The sequence below is a fragment of the Thermoascus crustaceus genome (assembly GCF_041956765.1).
Source record: "Thermoascus crustaceus strain CBS 181.67 unplaced genomic scaffold VTN00scaffold_7, whole genome shotgun sequence".
Taxonomy (NCBI): Eukaryota; Fungi; Ascomycota; class Eurotiomycetes; order Eurotiales; family Thermoascaceae; genus Thermoascus; species Thermoascus crustaceus.
The window spans coordinates 1,446,347-1,464,207 of NW_027192533.1; the positions used below are offsets into that span (position 1 = coordinate 1,446,347).

General features: G+C 48.4%; 8 protein-coding genes and 1 non-coding gene across 9 annotated transcripts; 7 read left to right on the top strand and 2 right to left on the bottom strand.

The window, feature by feature from the left end:
- The first annotated feature begins 342 nt into the window (after nucleotides 1-342).
- VTN00DRAFT_t174 lies at nucleotides 343-414 on the top strand. The gene has a single exon. It is a non-coding gene; the product is annotated as a tRNA-Glu (tRNA).
- A 785-nt stretch (nucleotides 415-1,199) lies between these two features.
- VTN00DRAFT_9498 (uncharacterized protein) lies at nucleotides 1,200-2,145 on the bottom strand (the record flags this gene model as incomplete). The annotated part of the gene is made up of 2 exons (XM_069436464.1): nucleotides 1,200-1,832; nucleotides 1,906-2,145. The coding sequence occupies 2 exons, from the start codon at nucleotides 2,143-2,145 to the stop codon at nucleotides 1,200-1,202; spliced, it is 873 nt and encodes a 290-aa protein (XP_069285083.1).
- A 960-nt stretch (nucleotides 2,146-3,105) lies between these two features.
- On the bottom strand, nucleotides 3,106-5,159 carry VTN00DRAFT_9499 (uncharacterized protein; the record flags this gene model as incomplete). Its single annotated transcript, XM_069436465.1, has 3 exons — nucleotides 3,106-3,353; nucleotides 3,409-4,580; nucleotides 4,633-5,159. The coding sequence occupies 3 exons, from the start codon at nucleotides 5,157-5,159 to the stop codon at nucleotides 3,106-3,108; spliced, it is 1,947 nt and encodes a 648-aa protein (XP_069285084.1).
- Nucleotides 5,160-6,376: 1,217 nt separating this feature from the next.
- VTN00DRAFT_9500 (uncharacterized protein) lies at nucleotides 6,377-7,312 on the top strand (the record flags this gene model as incomplete). The annotated part of the gene is made up of 3 exons (XM_069436468.1): nucleotides 6,377-6,455; nucleotides 6,521-6,579; nucleotides 6,767-7,312. The coding sequence occupies 3 exons, from the start codon at nucleotides 6,377-6,379 to the stop codon at nucleotides 7,310-7,312; spliced, it is 684 nt and encodes a 227-aa protein (XP_069285085.1).
- A 481-nt stretch (nucleotides 7,313-7,793) lies between these two features.
- VTN00DRAFT_9501 (uncharacterized protein) lies at nucleotides 7,794-8,504 on the top strand (the record flags this gene model as incomplete). The annotated part of the gene is made up of 2 exons (XM_069436469.1): nucleotides 7,794-8,357; nucleotides 8,457-8,504. 2 exons carry the CDS (start codon nucleotides 7,794-7,796, stop codon nucleotides 8,502-8,504), a joined length of 612 nt encoding a protein of 203 aa, XP_069285086.1.
- Nucleotides 8,505-9,905: 1,401 nt separating this feature from the next.
- On the top strand, nucleotides 9,906-10,766 carry VTN00DRAFT_9502 (uncharacterized protein; the record flags this gene model as incomplete). The annotated part of the gene is made up of 3 exons (XM_069436470.1): nucleotides 9,906-10,136; nucleotides 10,196-10,413; nucleotides 10,469-10,766. 3 exons carry the CDS (start codon nucleotides 9,906-9,908, stop codon nucleotides 10,764-10,766), a joined length of 747 nt encoding a protein of 248 aa, XP_069285087.1.
- A 513-nt stretch (nucleotides 10,767-11,279) lies between these two features.
- On the top strand, nucleotides 11,280-12,490 carry VTN00DRAFT_9503 (uncharacterized protein; the record flags this gene model as incomplete). Its single annotated transcript, XM_069436471.1, has 3 exons — nucleotides 11,280-11,333; nucleotides 11,472-11,798; nucleotides 11,876-12,490. 3 exons carry the CDS (start codon nucleotides 11,280-11,282, stop codon nucleotides 12,488-12,490), a joined length of 996 nt encoding a protein of 331 aa, XP_069285088.1.
- Nucleotides 12,491-13,897: 1,407 nt separating this feature from the next.
- Nucleotides 13,898-14,716, top strand: VTN00DRAFT_9504 (uncharacterized protein; the record flags this gene model as incomplete). Its single annotated transcript, XM_069436472.1, has 2 exons — nucleotides 13,898-14,221; nucleotides 14,306-14,716. 2 exons carry the CDS (start codon nucleotides 13,898-13,900, stop codon nucleotides 14,714-14,716), a joined length of 735 nt encoding a protein of 244 aa, XP_069285089.1.
- Nucleotides 14,717-16,494: 1,778 nt separating this feature from the next.
- VTN00DRAFT_9505 (uncharacterized protein) lies at nucleotides 16,495-17,802 on the top strand (the record flags this gene model as incomplete). The annotated part of the gene is made up of 2 exons (XM_069436473.1): nucleotides 16,495-16,952; nucleotides 17,067-17,802. 2 exons carry the CDS (start codon nucleotides 16,495-16,497, stop codon nucleotides 17,800-17,802), a joined length of 1,194 nt encoding a protein of 397 aa, XP_069285090.1.
- Nucleotides 17,803-17,861: the final 59 nt, after the last annotated feature.

Below are 17,861 nucleotides of genomic sequence, written 5' to 3' on the forward strand. Positions count from 1 at the left end.
CCGGTACGTACCACGAGTCCACGTTGTAAAGTATACCCGGAATTATATTAGTTGGCGTTAGACAGACTATTTATACCACAATTAGTGTCTAGATCTCTTTTAGATGTGAATAAAAGAAGACATTTTCATCACACTTCACATAGAATCCGTGATACTTATAGGGGATAGATTTCGAGAAAAAAGGATAGCAGGTATATATTATAAAATACCCTGCGTGACTTTCCAAGAGAAATAGGACGAGGAACTGATGGTAAAGATGGATCACCATGAGACAGAAATTAATGACAAGAGCACAAAGATTCTCTTTTAAAAATATTGAGAAAGATATCTCTCAACAAATAATCCGGTATGGTGTAGTGGCTAACATCGCTGTCTCTCACACAGCAGCCGGGGGTTCGATTCCCCCTACCGGAGAAATGATCCACCGTATTTTCCTTTTTTCCCTCTTCGCATTTTACTTGCCCCATCACCCACCTGCACCGCCTTTTTTTTATCTTTTTGAACGATACAACTCAACGTACTGTGCTTTGAATTCGAGCCCTCTGCAAACCACATGGTTGGATTAAATGATTTTTTTAAATAAACAGCCATAATAGTGTTCACCCAGGTTCGTCTGGGGAGTATCAAAAATGAGTCGAGTCGTCTTTGTCGCCAAACAGGTGCCTTTGACTGGGATAAATCCTTTTGTTCTTCGCCGTTCGACACTAACCTTAGTCAGGTCCGGATCCAGCGTGCTAGCGATGTCCATCGATACTAGAATGGAATGTTACAGACATATTATATCAAGACACCAGATCCGTGCAGAATCGGATTTAGATTTGGGAACTATGCAGTCCGTGGCCCAATATCGCAGAACATTCTGCACATTGAGATACCGTACTGTTCATGATTAATGGAAGAAGCGATCCCTTCTTCGTCCGAGGTCTCCTCAGGCCTCAGGTTTGTGTGTCTGTATCAGTGCACATCTTTATTAAGGAAACTAGGTACTTGCATGAGAGCTTTCATATCTTAACATTGTTGCTTTTTTGCCGTTTCTTTCTAGAAAACAATACGACAGGCATCAGTTAACACCCCATTTCACACCTTTAATCATTCTTCCAAGAGCAACACAGTAAAAATATTTCATGTTCGCCTCATGCCCAGCTTAAACCAACCCCAACGCAAAAGCAGGGCAGTTGCAACGTGCAGCGAGGCAAAACTCACTGCAAATCCCCCATTGATCCGAGGTTCGACAGGCGACGAGCGAGGAAATTCCGTATACTCTTGCTCTTCTTGACTACTTGTGTTTTGTCACCATCACCAGAAGCTTGGACGTTATCGTCGATTACCGGAGTTGGAGTCGACACTGTCTCAGCCTCGGGGATTAGCGGAAACGACGATGCAGCAGTCCGCATGGATATAGGCGAGCTCTGAATGCTGCTAGATCGAATCCTTCTCCGACTCATGGAACGGGAGATACTCTTGAGGACCCCGGGATAGTCGTCCTGAGAACTGCGCTCGAGTTTCTCGATCTCACCCAGGACGGTGGTGCCGTTAGTCGCAAAGTTCTCTTCCGCAAGCGGCATATATCTGACCACTCCGCGACTCGGAGGGATTCTCAGGATCTCTTGCATGGCTGATTGGATCAAGATGGTGTTGCGGAGATTGGTAACGGGTGCGAAAAGAAAGGCAAGTGCGGAAACAGTCAGCAGATAGGCAGGAGCTGGGGAGCTGCCAAAGAGAAGGCAGGCGTTCTGTTCGACTGTAACCAGGATGGAGTTTTCCGGCCGCTGATAGACCTGAGCAAGTCGCAAGGAGAGATCTGATACCAGCTGGAATTCATCAGCAGTCACCTGGATACGTAGATATGAATGTCAGTTCTAGTCAGTCAAGGATCCCAGTCAGTATATCTTGATGATGAAATACCTGGGTATTGATTTTAATTTCGATAATAACGATAGAGTCCTGATTCACCCTGTCCCGAGGAGTATTATGTGGCTCGCGGGCGCTGAAGGCATTCTCATAGTACTGACTCCTCTTTCGCGCGAGCTCCTGCTCGTTGGCCCCTTTCTCTACCTTGGAAAGGGAACCGCCATCTGCGGGGGTACCACGCGTCAGCTCGCGGGTGATACTGTTCTCTTCCTCCTCAGGGATGGTAGAAGACATGGTGCTAGTAAGCTGCTGAGCTTTCCTTGTTCGTAATGGTGATACCTCTGAACAATCACTTGCACACGACGCGCGCTGTTTTTCAGGCGACTGGAGAATAGGTACTGTTGATTCCCCACAAGTTGAAGAAGCTTGGATAATGTATTTCTTCTTCAAGAATAGAAGGACAGCTTTGAATGATATTTTCATCAGGATTATCTTCTTGTATCAGGGAGAAGCTGCATGTATGACCCTAGAGAATTGTGCAAAAGCAGTCGAAGTTGATTGTGCGCGACACTTGCTGCCTTCTCCCTCTGTCAGTCTGAATTCCTGCAAGTGCATTGGACTTATTAGAAGGGTTGTATTCCTGAATAGCAATGATATTAACAAATCTCAAGGCATACCTGAGTATCTAGATATGTAACTTGTTGAGACTTTTGCTGAAAAAGACAGGGAAGAGAGTGACAGTCTTAAGGAGTGACAAGTTTCAATTGTGCGATCTTCTATCCATGCAGCTCATGGACTGAAAGAACGTCTGAAGGATGAGTCCATGTATGGTTCTTTAACTTGTTCAAGAACAGAAGGAAGTTTGCGACAAGAGACATATAACGTTTTTAAGGAAAGTGGATGTTGATGTTTTAATGTAGCATGGACTCTCCCGTCGCTGATATGGCGCGTCACTTGTTGTATGCTCCGTCGCGTGATCCGGTTATTGGTTAGACGGGCGGCCGCTCTGCCTGCACTACTTTTCATCAAACCCAATAGTGGACAGAGCCCCTCTGCAGGTGCCTTCTGGAAATACCCTACCTGCGAATCTACAGTAGATATTTGTCTACATCCAGATACTTACACACCTATTAGGATCCTGAGCTTGCAAATTTATACATCCGATGAAGACACTCCTAGCATCGAGAGAAACCATAGGATCGAAGCCACCTTATCTTGTTTTAGGAAGATCATACTGTCATCACATAATACCTATCACATATGCACCGCATTCCCACTTCCAAAGATCTTATCGATCTTTTTGTTTCTGTCCCAGACAATTTCGTTGTCACTTCTCCGTTTGAAATACAAGATCCGATGCCGGGGGATGAACTCCTCGTCCGTTGAGTCTCCTTTCCAGGAATCAAGGGGCATCTCCAGAGACCCAGCAAACCTATCCTCGTATCCGATAATGTAGTCCTTTCGGTCAAAGTTCGAATCCCAGGTGAGACGGTTGAGTATATCTATATATCTGTCAGCATGAACGACATTTTTGGAATATCGTTCACCGGATCATACCGACTGCAGGCCGCAGCTTGCTTTGAGCTAGCTTTTGTGCCTTTCGTTGCGTATCTGCCTTTTTACTTTCTCTCTGACTAGGCTGTTGATCACTCGGCAATACCCCACGTAAGCTGGTATTTTCATCGTATCTAGACTGGGACATTATCGCGGGAACTTCTCTAATCCCGACTTCTCTATGTAGACCTATCTCCCCAAGCTCTTGCTTCTCAACGATGGAGAAACTGATCCACGCAGTGGTCGGATCAAAGATACCATCTTCGTATAGTTTGCGCGCGAATTCCTCACATTCAAGTCTCAGGCGGTCCGAGAATTGTTGTCGACATTTACCAGCGACGTCGTAGTCAAGGCCGATGAGGTAAAACGAATTTTCATCTTGCACGTTTGTCGCAGTTTCCGTAAGACGATATGGCCATGCGAAGGCAAGACTGTCGTAACTCCGCAGATAGACCCTCAAGTCCAAGTTGGACAGTCTCGCGAAAAGCGAAGCATACTGCATTCCCATGTCGTCAAAGAAACGAGTTCTGCTTGCAGTATTAGAGCCCCAGTATCGTATATCAAATCGCACAAAAATATTGAATTTCTGAACGAACTCCGCCGTAGCAGTGGAAAAGGGATTGCTAATGTCCGTTCCACGCACACCCATCAGATCATCCCAGCTTAGGTTAGCAGGGTTTGCCAGGTCCTTTGCACGATTAAACTCCCTTTGTAAGGTTTTGAGAGTGTTCTTGGTGACTGAGGAGGCGACATTCTTCACGGGAGCGAAAATAGTCATGATGGCCGCTGCATTGTCTCTCCTAATATACGGTATCTCGCTTTTGGCGTCATCTTGTGTTGGATCGACAATCGTTTCCCTCCCCCAGTTGAAAACGCTGTAGGAGGCGAAGAACTCGCTGACAATAGAGGACACAGGAGTATCATTAACAGGACGAACTTTCCAAAGATGATTCAGAAGGAGCACCAGACGGTCGCGGTCAAGGTATCCCAGTGGGCCGGAGTAAATTCCCCTGCAACGCGACCATAGTTCGAGGATGCGATAGACGGTTTGAAACTTTTCAAGATTCGGGATGGTATCGCAGATATATCTGATATCCCTACAGGTGTTCAAGCTCACCAGAACTTCCGATGGAAGGGCAACCTTCTGAGATGGTTGGACAAGCAGAGACTCCCACCTAGAAATGTGAGAAGGTGAAGACAAAATTGAACTGCACAGTGGAAACATACCTGGCCATCTCATAAGCCCCAATACAGCAATACTGGAGTTTGATCAGCACTCCTCTCATAACTATGTGGAACGCAGCACCAGACTCCGTCTCCGGATCCCAGAGCTTCCTCAAAATGCGCAGATGCATCTTGTCTTCAGCTGATCGCAGTTTCTTTTCCGCGATGCTGTAGAATGTAGATTGGCTCACAGAGCCGAGACATAAGCAGGACATGGGATCAGAAGGATTCCAGATCCCTAGAGCGTGAGAGCCAGCCTGTACGACGAGTAGATGCCCACCCTCGGAAACCGACTGATAACCATCCGGCATCCCCCCCTGTCCGATTTTCACCTTTTGAAGAAGATCCCCGAGAAGGATTTTGCTAAACTCCGTAAATATCGCTGCCCTGGTCGCGACGTTTTCTGGTGATGTTAGAGACTTATGGACCAGCAGGAACTGCCTGGCTGGTCCGATTAGGTCAGGATCACCATCATGACCAGTACCATGGCTGGCATGTTCTAGCACGTCCGTTGAAATATCCGACGACATTATTAAAAGACGACAAACAGGGTATCTCTTAGAAATAATCTGTAGAAAGAAAGGAAGAAATGATTGAAGTGAAGTGAAAAATTATGTGGACGGAAGGAACACAGAATCGAACAAATGGTGATTTTGAGTAGTCTAGCAAGATGCGAATCCAGAGTCCAACGCCTCGCACCTTTTGCACCTTTTATAACAATGGCACTGGCGGTTTTCTACCTACTGAAATAGCGTACATCGTACAACTAGGTGTGACCTTTGCGTCTGTTGGATTCCCTGGAATCATTTCAGAATGTGGCGGAGCATGCCCTCAGCCGCAAACATGCTACCCCAGCAAGGCGAATAGCTAAGTGAGCATTGGAGAATGCTAGCTCTAGAGTCAATAGTAACGACCAACTGCCTAGTCAGATGACTCATCTCCGACTCAGACTTTATCCAACAGACTGTACACGTCACACTTGGACAAGAGGGTGGAAAGTCGCCTACCAAAAAAGAAAGTCCTCCCAATATATATCAGAACGTATAAGGCCCTAAAAATGGAACTGTACAAAATAGCGACCTTAAACCTTGGACCCTCTCGAAAGAATAAAGAAAATGGTATGAATGCAGTTCTGTTGGAGGCCTGGAACGCGGTTGGTGCCGATCCCAGCCTTAATATGTCATTGGCAGTGTTGCCCCGCAGTGTTGACTCACAAGCTTTAGGTGGGTGGTTTCTAAGTTCCAGCTATTTTACGGATTTCAGTAGGTTGTCTTCCGCTAATGAGGAATCCATGCATCATCGGATTTGTGTGGAAAAACTTGATACTATCGTTGCCGTACATTCCAAAAAAGGTTTCCCCGACGGGGAATCCCAGTCTGTCTGCCCGGAGTGGAAACAAATACCAGCGTTCAGCTACCTAGGCATCAATTCACCGGTCGAGCCATCATAATGGTATAATCGACTTGTCGGCCCTTCTCATCTGCGGTAGCATACAGAAAGGATTAACTCTGTGTTCAGGATGTATTTACACCTGAACTTTTAGGTTCCCTTTAATTCCCTTTTACTTTCTTTATGATATGTTTTGCTCTAGAGCTAGGTACTTTGTTGAACCATCAATGCGACATAACAAACGCGCCATTGTCTTCATCTCGTGTTCTTAATTCACATACTTGCATTATTTACATACCACGTCCCAAGAAAGACCAACATCGCTTCATAAGCTCCTGATTTATACCGTAGAGCTAAAATGGAACCGGGTTCAAGCAACATGATTACAGAGATCGAGGGTGACCTATTCGACGCGCCAGACGGGGCTGTTCTAATTCGTAAGTTCATTGAAGTTCCGGCTGGATTGTTCTCTGGCTGCTAAATTTCCCCTCTTACCTTGAAGACGCTTGCAACTGCAAAGGCTCGTGGGGTGCAGGGATTGCTAGGGCCTTCAGGGACAAGGTCAGCACCTTATCATCTCTTTCTGTTCTGAGAGCAGTCACGCAATTCTGTTACTCGTGTATCTTTCTCTTCCCATATCGCTTTTCTTTTTCTTCTCTTCTCTGAGCGACTTACGGGTTTCCCTCTTCTGTAATTCCCATGTTGCTCGCACCGGACTTTGCAATGCTTACGATCTCATATCGATCAGTATCCTGCAGCTTGCGAGGTTTACCGCTCCCATTGTCGGTCTTTTCTGGAGAGCGCCAAATATGCCACCGCGTCTCCGTCAGAAAGCGATTCCTGTGACCAAACCATAAAGTCAAGGATCCTTCGACTTCCGGAGGGCACTGCTTTGATCATTCCGCCTCAAGAGAGAGACTACCTCCCCGGTCTCGCGCAACGACCACGGCGACCTCGCAGGGGCTATGCCAGGAGCAGAGCAACGGATACGAAGCAGAGTGAGCGAAAGAAGAAACACTGGATCGTCTGCCTATTCACATCGCGTGGTTTCGGACGCACCGTGTGTCCACCGGATGTCATCCTTGAGAACACTGCCCTTGCTGTGGAGGACATGAAAAGACAGCTGGAAGAGCTGCAGGACGGTGCAGAGGATAATGGATCTGCGGACAAGCCTGGGGAGCTCTGGTCCTGTAGATTCAATTCCGGACTATTTGCAGTAGATTGGAAGGATTCACGGAAGATTCTTGAGGATTCGGGTTTGAAGGTGACTGTTGTTCGTCCTCCGGGTGAATAAGGCCCAAACGTGGTGTGTACTACCTAGGTTAGTGTGTGAGATGCGATCTCTGGTGTGTGGACTTTGACTAGGATATGAAGTCCAAATATGAAAAAAAGTTTCGTGGTAGAAGCCAACTTGGCCCCTGTTTCCAGAAATGATCTAGCAGTGTTCATCATCGTGCCCCAAATTTGCAAAACCTTAATCTGCTGGAACATATCCGTTAGGTACCTGGAGGCTGTTTTAAGAATAGAGACAAAATGTTTTAAGGACAAAAAGGAAATACTGATGTCATCGTGCTGTTCGGGATAGTCACCTGATCTCGCGTTCTGGGGATCGCGGTTCGGCGAGAACCGCGTCTGCGATCTTACAGTTGAGATCAACGAACAACTACTATTGGAATCTTTCGTCACAACTATCAAATTTGAAATTATATGAGGACTATAAATTTTTATTTTGATATTATTTGATTGACGTCCCTTGAATTGCCTTTTTTTCCAGGATGCCCGTCGAACGCCAACCAGCTCAGAAGCGCAGAAGGCTTCCATTCAACCCACCGCGACCGCGCGCATCAGCAAGCGCGGAGGCATCGACATCAGCATCCAAATCCAAGCCGAAGACAAATCCCCGCACATCTGCGGCTTCAGCATCGAAATCTACTGCTAAGACTAAGAAACCAGCATCCCGTCAGAAATCTCCTTCCCCTCCTTCGCGCTCTACATCTCCTGAGTCAGCATCGGCGTCAGAGTCGGGCTCAGATTCAGCCTCTGCTCGCTCTGAGCGCTCACTCTCGCAAGAACCGGACTATATCCTGGCCGAGATCACTACAAAACCGAACGATGTCGAGTCCAGTGATCCGACCATTCCTCCGAAGCTACTGACGACGATATTGCACCATCACTTTCAGAGTGAGAAGACGAAGATCGCGAAAGATGCAAACGTTGTCGTTGCGAAGTATGTGGATATCTTTGTGAGAGAGGCTCTAGCGAGGGCTGCATATGAGAGGCAAGAGAGCGAAGGTAATACGGGTTCCGGTGGAAAGAGTGTCGGCGATGGGTTTCTGGAGGTATGATGCGACTCATTATTCCGGAGGAAGCATCCGGCACGATTCTTCGCTTTCCGCGCTTGTTGCACGCTGGCTAACTATGGTGATTTCTATTCTTAGGTTGAGGATCTCGAAAAGATGGCACCACAATTGGTCCTGGATTTCTGATCGGCTCTTTCTATGGATGATGTAAAAGGGCGTCTGGCGTTTGCGGTATTCAGTTTAACACTTTTTGCGATATCATAGGATACCACAAAGTGAATGAGGGTATGACTATACACGAGAAACCGGTGCATTATGACTATTTAGAAAATATTATGCTGCATCGTTGTCCGTTCTGGAGGGTTGTTGCTTGGGTTGTCTTGTGGAGCGAAATAACAGTTTAGCTAGCATCGGAGATACGCGAATGCGTTGGAAAAAATAATTGCCAATTGCCTCAAATCCATATTGGGGTTTTTGTGTCCTTCGTGTTCTGGGAACGGGGTTTCCGTGGGCCTAACTTGGTAACATCGGAACTGGAGCTGTACTGCATCAGTTGCATACTTGGCAGTACTCACTTCCTGCAATGATAGAAGTTCTAAATCTACTAAAGAAGTTTGTCTCCAGTTCCAGCTGAATGTAGGCGGGCGTCGTTAGAGAATCCCTCCGCGACGCTTAACCCTGGAAGCTCGGGCCCACGGCGTACCTAAGCGCTCGAGTCTCCGTCGCAGAGATGCGACACACGTCAAACTCCCAGGTGCTTCAACCTTCCAACCTTCTTCATGCACGCATAATACACTGTGCGTGTTCGTCGCGCATGAGAATAACTTGGGGTGCTGAGGAGTGAGATATGTCCGAGCAGGCAACTAAACTGCCAGCGTTTTTCCTAAATTCAAGTTTCCAAATACAACATTCCAAGTTCGCAAACTGATCCTTACCGAGTTTTAGCAGCACTCATTAAGTCTGACGGCAATGGATATTCTGTCTTTTCTGGTTTCTTGGCTGATACACTTATCTGTGCCACATATACCGGATTCATAATGTCCGGACTAAGCGACTTTCTAGTTACGGACTCAGTAGCCCGTTGGGGCAAGTCTGCAAAGGTTCTGCGACGCATCACGTTTGATGGTGGTAACCCCGGACAGGAAGACGAATATCTGGTTCCTTTTACTACCCAAAAATGGCAGTCGTCGTCAGACGGGCTACGATGGCTGAGATCTCCCTGCTACTGTTTTATGGCCCAAGGTGTTATTCTCATCCTGTCTGTGATGATAGATCCAATAGATCCGTGAGATCTGTGACGTTGGCTTCTAATTCAGGGCAGGCCCCTGTTTCTAAACTGAGAGGATGACTTGGCTTCTTATGCCTTGGATCCCCCATCTTCTCTTTTTCTCTCTTGCTTTTCTTGCTCTCCACAGAAGAATCACTGCTCCCCCGTTTCCTTTCTCTTTTATTTTTCATATCGTTCTGTTCGTGCATAGCAGCTTTTGCTTGCTCTATTATTCAGCAATAAAGCGCTAGACGCTTTTTTGATACTTCCGTTCTCTTTCAAGTTCTTTGTTTTTGCAAATATATACGCCTTTTGACATCATGCAGTTCGCGAATCTGGTTTTGTCTACGCTCTGCCTCGCTCTGACTGTTAGCGGGCAAACGTCGGGAATGTCTGGAATGTCGATGGCATCGAATTCCAGCAAAGCTGCGAGCCAGGGACAGGTCAGGGTACACGTCGTTCAGGTTGGGATGAACGGGTCCTTGGCGTTCTCTCCGAATCAATTGCAAGTGAACCCTGGCGAGATGGTTCAGTTCCAATTTCACCCAAAGGTAGGATGGTTTTACCAGCAGACATAGGCCAAATGAGCTGACACAAAGACCGCGTCCAGAATCACTCGGTCGTCCAGTCGACATTCGACAACCCTTGCACTCCCATGGCCGAGTCGATGCCCAATATGACTGGTTTTAGGTCTGGGTTCATGCCAGTTGCCGCGGATGCTACCGAACTTCCTGTCTTTACTATGATGGTCAATGATACAAAGCCCATGTGGATGTACTGCAGTCAGGCCACGCATTGCCAGAAGGGTATGGTTATGGCTATCAACGTGTAAGTAACACTAGCTTCTTAACTTCAGGGAAGTACTTACCGACTTGCGTTTCAGGGCACCGGGAAGCAAAAAGTCCTTTGAAGCCTTCAGGAGCCTCGCTATGTCCAGCAGCAGCTCTTCCACAGGTTCGTCTGGCAGTGGAGCAACGGTCGGTTCCGGTACCTCTAGTGGTTCGAGTGGTTCGAGCAGTTCGAGTGTCCCTGCGAGTAACAGCTCGAGTGGTGCCGTCGGCTCGGCGACTCCGTCATCAAGCACTCCTGTCCAGACCACAAACGGAGCCCCCAGGTCTGTTGCCAACGCAGCAGGTCTCCTGGTGCTCGTTATTGCGGGATTCGCGTTTGTCGGACTATGACGTTGAACACCAGTCTCATTATACCGGGGATGGAGGGGCTCATGGCATCATTTATTTTTTTTATACAGCTGTATTCTAATATACCGGCCGGTCCGTTATGATAAATAAATTTGGGAGCACTTTTTCTTAAGATTCGAATAAAGTACTGCATCCCGTTCGATAGAGGGCACAGCTGCGGACTTGCATAAATCTCAGTGTTCTCTTGTGTCTGGAACTGTCGGCTCCCAAAGTTATGGAGATCATTTAGGGTAAACAGCAGCAGCATGACTATACAGAGTAATACTGCACTACCTGATGCACACCCGTACCACTGATCTGAAGTATGAAACTGCACCACAGTAGAGGCGGTGCGGGTCTTCGGCTACCCTTCCTGTTCTGGTCTCCGCCCGCGCCAGAGCGGGTCCTGTGTACTCCGCCCAACACCATCGCGTGTCCGCCGCAAGTGAAGATTGGACTTAACAATTGAGACAACGTACATTGGAAGATGCCTATGCGCAAGAGAACCTTACCAAGATGAATGATGCGACGACTTCCCTGCTCACGGAGCACTTCAGTTACACGCCTCTGGTGAGTTCCGCATGCTTTCCCAAGTTCTGAGGATCAATAGCGGTCCCGCCGCGACCATGTTTGAAAGTCATGCCGGGCATTATTGGAAGATTGTAATGATAGAATCTCAATTGCTGACGCATGATCTGATCGCTGCAGTCCCTGATAGACGACATAATAAACTCCATCAACAATCTCATCTACCAAGCGATTTCCAGCCTCGAATCCGGCCTGCTGAATACCCCTCCTGAGCGCCTGGGCTTCGCGCACGCCAACAACTCTTCGACTATCCCGGACACCGATGCGGACGGCAATGTCGAGTATCCGGAGGCGAGGCTCGAGATCGAGAATGGCCTACACCAGCTGGAGACGCTGCTCGAGGCCACGGTCGACAAGGCGTTCGATAAATTTGAGATCTACGTGCTGAGAAATATCTTGACTGTGCCGGAGGATCTGCTCGGCTGGGTGAGGCTGGGGCATTATGAGGTAGGTTTTAAGATTGGCAAGTTACGTCTCGTCTTATAAGAAACTCGTTTACTGATCGCTGCTGCTTCGATCAACAGGGTCTGCAATTCGGTAACTCAGGTCCCAATGCGCCTACGCCCGAATCGATAAACCTACAACGGAAAAAGCTCCACGAGACCAGAAAACTCCAGCGTGCTCTGAAGCAGGAATACGCGCGCAATGAAGCCATCATTTCCCAGTTGCGCTCCGTGCTCTCAGGCGCGCAGGCAGCTGCCACAAAACCTACGGGAGAAGAAGAGAAGAGTGAAACAGAAGGGTCTCCCGCTGCTACCAGAGAAACGTCGCTTCCGGACCTCTCATTTTTGACCCGTGATCCTGCGGCAAAACAACTGAGAGTGGGCAACGGGACGAACCCTCTCACCACGAACACGACCTTCATCTTGTCCCAGCTACCAGCACTGCGAGCAACGCTCGAACAGCTCCGGCCGAAGCTGGCCACGTTACCGAAGTCTGCTGATGAGATGGAGCTGGACGCGAAGAAGGAGGAGAGACGGCAGTACATCGAGAGCAGGATCAGACTGCACCTGGAACGAGCCGGAGAGTTGGCCATGGGCGAAGGGAACACAGTTGTCGCGGGCAGGAGGATTCGTGGCTCGGAAGCTCAGGCACTGGAAAGTGTCACGGGGATGCTTATGGATGATCAGAAGTCATAGCGACATTTTCTTCCTGTGCGTATATATGGCATCATGGTCAAGGCGTTTTCTGGACTCAGGATTCTGGAGTTTGGGGTTCTGGTTAATTCACGGATGGATGGGTGGAGGGACGGACGGACGGACCAGTTAATGACCTACAAGATCATTCGTTTCCTTCTCTTCAGAGGATATTGAATCTAAAATTGGATCGTAAAGCAAGATCCCATCCCCAATGATGGAGAATGCGACATGTGGTCTGCCCTCATTCATCCCGCTGGTCGATTTTTACCATAATGATCGATAATTGCATTTATCGACCCTCAATTACTATTGAGACACTTCAGGGATCCTAGCAAAAGCGATCAATGATCTGAGGTTTCGGGGATGTCCTGGTTGAGCATCGGTCTGCCGCTGTCAGGGCCAAGTCGCTGGGAGTCAACACGCAGGGTGAACGAAACCGATGGCGAATAGACCGATAATTGCAGCTGTTTCTATCCTTTCCCCCTGTCAACTATTTTGCTGGTAAAAAAAGAAATGGATACGCAGCATAGCGTGTCACAAGTATGCACTTTAAACGCCTGTCGTCAACTCCCGGGGGCCAATGACTACCCCGCGCTGCTCTTCTCTAGCCGCCCACTTGATACGCGGCGTTACCATCACAGGAGTCACGGCATCCAGCATGCTCTCGTTGGCCTATTGCTGTTCTGCGTCACACTCCCCTCAGGCCTTCGCTTGTGATTGAACGAGAACAGGAATAAATGCTTCATCCATGCGTCGTTGATTCGTCCCATCCCGCAGCGCGAGCTATCCCCGTTAGCGCTTCTGTACACCAAATCCCAAGCCTGTTCTAGACCCCCTCAAAACTTGCCTCGATATGGCACGGCTTTCTTTTTTCAGTATTTAGAAGTGTCGCTGTCCCACCCTAAGCGCCCTGCGTTTTCTGTCTGGCTGCATATGACGAATAAGATAGCCCTGTTTACCCTCTAAGGAAACCAAGAAGCATTCCCGTCATCCCCATTTAGCAGCATGATTCGTCAGAGCAATGGACTTGATTCTTGGCCCTATTTCCTGTTTCTATACGCGTGAACTGGTCGTTCACGGAGGATGTCAGATATGTGGCTGTTCCCGCATTGGAAATAGAATACATATCCCGGGTCCTTTCCACTTTTTTCTTTATTCAATTCTCTTAATCGGAGTCGCTTCGCTTTCTTAAATTCCTAGTGATTCTGTTTTAGTTCTACATTTTACTAAGGAGGTTGCTCTGGTTAGCATACATTCTCTCTCCATTTGCGTTTAATTATCCTCTCTCTCTCTTTGTTTTTCTGCATCCGGTACTTGCAGTCACCTGTCTCAACCGTTTCTTTGCCAATTGAATTGTGATTATATTGGTCATTATATTTCTCTTCAAACCCTGCTATCATATTCACGATGAGTTCGGGATCCCCTCTCTCGGCCTCGTTCAACCCATCTTACGCCTCTGATGAGGAAGAGTCGGTATATCTCTCTCGGATCCGAGTGATCAATTGGATCCGTCTCGGACTGGCGGTTGTGATCCTGGGCGCTGCCGCTGCTATTGTTGGCTGTGAAGCCGTCCCTCTCCAGCACTACAAGAGTACCTCTTCGTTCGGCCAGTACTGGCTCTACCTGTGGCCATTGAACTTCGATCTGCGTCCGACGAACGCCCTCCTGTCTTGTGGAGTCGTCATCATGTTTCAGGCCTTGGTTTACATTGTTGCGACCTTTTTGCCTTCGGTATGTATATCTTCTGTAAATTTGACTTCGCTTCTTCTTCTTCTTCTTCTTCTTCTTCTTCTATTGAGGCTAATACGACAACAGCCCCATCCACGCACCAGACTCCTCAACATCCTATCCACCGCAGTCTCCTGCGGCGGGTTCATCACTGCAGTCACCGGCGTCGCCTTCGCCATCTGCCTCCCATCGTCCATCTACCCCAGCGGGTTTACACAGAACGAGACCCTCCACTCCTGGACCTGCCGGTGGAAATCCATGCGGGACCTGAACATCCTCGACGAGGATGGCAATCCTCTCCGGGCGCCGGATTACTTTCCGCGCGATTGTATGGAGACCCGCGCCGGGTTTATCTTGCTTGGTCTCCTGATTGGGCTTGAGGTCATGATGGGCGCTGCAGCGGCTGCGGGATGGTGGCTTGAGATTGACGTTCGGAGACAGAGGCAGGTTGAGAAGGTTGAGCTTGAGAGGGTGGAGGTTAGTGCGAAGGGGCCTTGAGGTGCTGTTGTACTGTAGTTGTTGTTTACTGTCTGTTGGGTGCTCCATGAGAGGCGAGACTAGCAGTGTGAAGAATACCCAGGTAGTACTTATGTACGCATATAACTTGACAGTTTAGGCGGAGTACAGATTACAGGATGTATGAAAGGCAGTATGTACTCGGTACTAATTCGAAGGAAGCATTGGTCGGGAGTCGATGGCGGAAGTAGGACTCCGGAGGTAACGTTTTATATGTATGGTAATTGAACTAGTGATGTATACTATTCAGCAGAATCACTTCATACCCACGTCTACTAAATTTCCAGTCATACAACTCTATCGTAGACATTATGCTTCCTCTATCCGTGGATAACGTAATCCACAAGCGAGCTGCGCACCCCAACGCGATCGCGTCTGCATACAATTATTGCAACCATTCAAACTGCCACCATGCCTCAAAAATTGCGTATAAAGTCAAGAAACTCAATTGAGCAGGAAGGAAGGATGCTATTAGCAATTTCTGCTTTGAAAAATAAAGAAATTCACCGTATACTTCAAGCAGCACGTCATTATCAAGTGCCTGAATCAACTCTACAAAACTGGCTTAAAGGCATCACTATGAGGGCTGAGAAGCGCGCCAATGGGCATAAATTGACAATTACTGAGGAGGATGTGCTTGTACAATGGACATTATCTCTTGACAGACGTGGAGCACGTGGAGCAGCTCCTCAGCCAGCATCTGTATAAGATATGGCCAATATTCTTCTATCTGAATGTGCCCCTGCTTCAGATCATCAACGTGTTGGCAATAACTGGGTGTACAACTTTATCAAGCGCCATGATGGGCTCAAAACATGCTTTTCACAGAGATATAATTATCAACGCGCCAAATGTGAAGAGATGAGTGGTTTGACCGAGTACCAATCACTATTATGCATTACGGCATCCTAAAGGAAGATATTTACAACTTTGATAAGACAGGCTTTGCAATGGGCCTTATTGCCATCGTGAAGGTGGTTACTAGGGTTGAGACTGTTGGTGGGCCAGTTATTATACAGCCTGGAAATTGTGAATGGGTTGCAGCTATTGAATCAGTCAATGCCACAGGATGAATGGGCTCTGTCACCTTGCTTGATTTTGAAAGCAAAAATCCATCAGCAGGCCTGGTATGAGGGCAATATCTTACCACATGATTGGAGGATTGAGATAAGCCCTAATGGATGGACAATTGATGAGATTGGGCTCTCATCGCTGAAGAATCTCTTTATTCCAGTTACAACCGCGCGCACAAAGGGGAAATATTGTATGTTGATTCTTGATGGACATGGAAGCCATTTGGCATCTTTATTTGACTGGACCTGCACTGAGATCAACATTATCCCAATCTGTACGCTAGCACATTTATCACATCTTCTACAGCCTCTGGATGTTGGCTGTTTTTCAGTTTGAAAGCTCGTACACGGCCGCTTGGTGGAGGAGAGGATGCGGCTTGGCATCAATCATGTTGATAAGCTGGATTTCCTCACAGCATATCCACAAGCCCTATATGCTTACATAATCAAACGAAATTCTCACTGACAATCCACACCGCCTCCGGCAGAATCCGCACCTCCCCCGGACTGACCACTTAACGCGCAGCAGCACAAGGTCGCGACCGCAAAAGCTCCGCGATACCCACCCAGTTTGAGTGAGCGCCATTACAAGCGCATTTCCCTCTCTTTTATTCCTCATATTAATTACATTCATCGTCTGATGCATTACAAGACACCTTCAATCAGAAGATAAGAAAAGCTTAAATCATGTCCGAAGACCCTCCCACGACCACAGCCCCCGCGGCGACGGCGGCCGCCGCAGACCCGGACCTCGACCTCGACAACGACGACTACAACTCCTCTGAGGATGAGGACTTCCAGCTCGATGATGCTGCTGCAGGCGAAGAATCAGATGCTCTGTCCTCGTCTGATGCGGAAGAAGATGATGATGCAGCAGAGCAGCGACCGGCGAAGAGGCGGAAGGTAGAAGGTAAGGACAAGGCGAAAAATGCGGCGGAGGTGGAGGCGGAACTGGATTCAGGCGACGAGGCGATGATACGGAAGGCGAAGGAGAGGAAGAATAAGAGGAAGGGGAAGAAAGGAAAGGGTGGCGCGGATAGTGAGGATGAGGATAGGGATGAGGATGATGATATCGATTTCGATGACGATGATGAGGAGAGCGGTCAAGGGGGGTTCGTGAAGACGAGGTCGATGAGGATGAGGATGTAAGTTCATTGTCATTTTACCTTCTTTTTGCTCTGATGTTCTTGTGACCCGGTTTGGTTTGTCTTGGGATTTAGATCTGGAGACTGACGATTTGTGCCGCGCGCGCTGAACAGGCAAGAAGAGCGCAGGCCGCTCGCGAAGATCGACGGCGCCACGATCGATGTCGATGCGCTGTGGGAGAAGATGAATACCCCCGGTACGGACTCGGGACTTTTACCCTCGCAGATTGGAAAGGGGCAGGATGGTACCACGCCCGCAGGGGAAGAGGATAACAATAAACAGAACAACGGGGAGGCAGAGCAGGTGGCGCAAAAACAACAGCAACAGCAACAAAAACAAGCCCTTCCAGCAGAGGAAATGATCAAGATAAAACGAACCTACAAATTCGCCGGCGAAGTCATCACGGAGGAGAAGCTAGTCCCGAAGGACTCAGCCGAAGCGAAGCTCTATCTCTCGAACCAAGAAGGAAACGGCGAAACCACCGCAGTCGTCGTCGATGGAGATGACCCAGAGGCGAAAAAGGCCACCCTCAAACTCCGCAGACCCCTCCGTAAGATCTCCCGTTTCGATCCGAACCCGACGGGCTCCATCAAGAAGAGCTGGGAGAAGCAGCAGCCGACCGGCGATACTGCGGCCACAAATAACACGGAGGCCAGGGGCCCGAAGCTCAATACGGTCGAGAAGTCGAGGCTCGACTGGGCGGCGTATGTGGATCAGGAGGGTATCAAGGACGAATTGAATCTCCACAGCAAGGCCAAGGAAGGGTACCTTGGACGCATGGACTTCTTGAATCGTGTTGAGGCGAAGAGGGAAGAGGAGAGGAGAAATGCGCGGTTGAAGGGTCTATAGATCTACAGTCAGCTTTGCCATGTCGCGTCGCTGTTCTGTCAGTGGTAGGGCGGCCGACG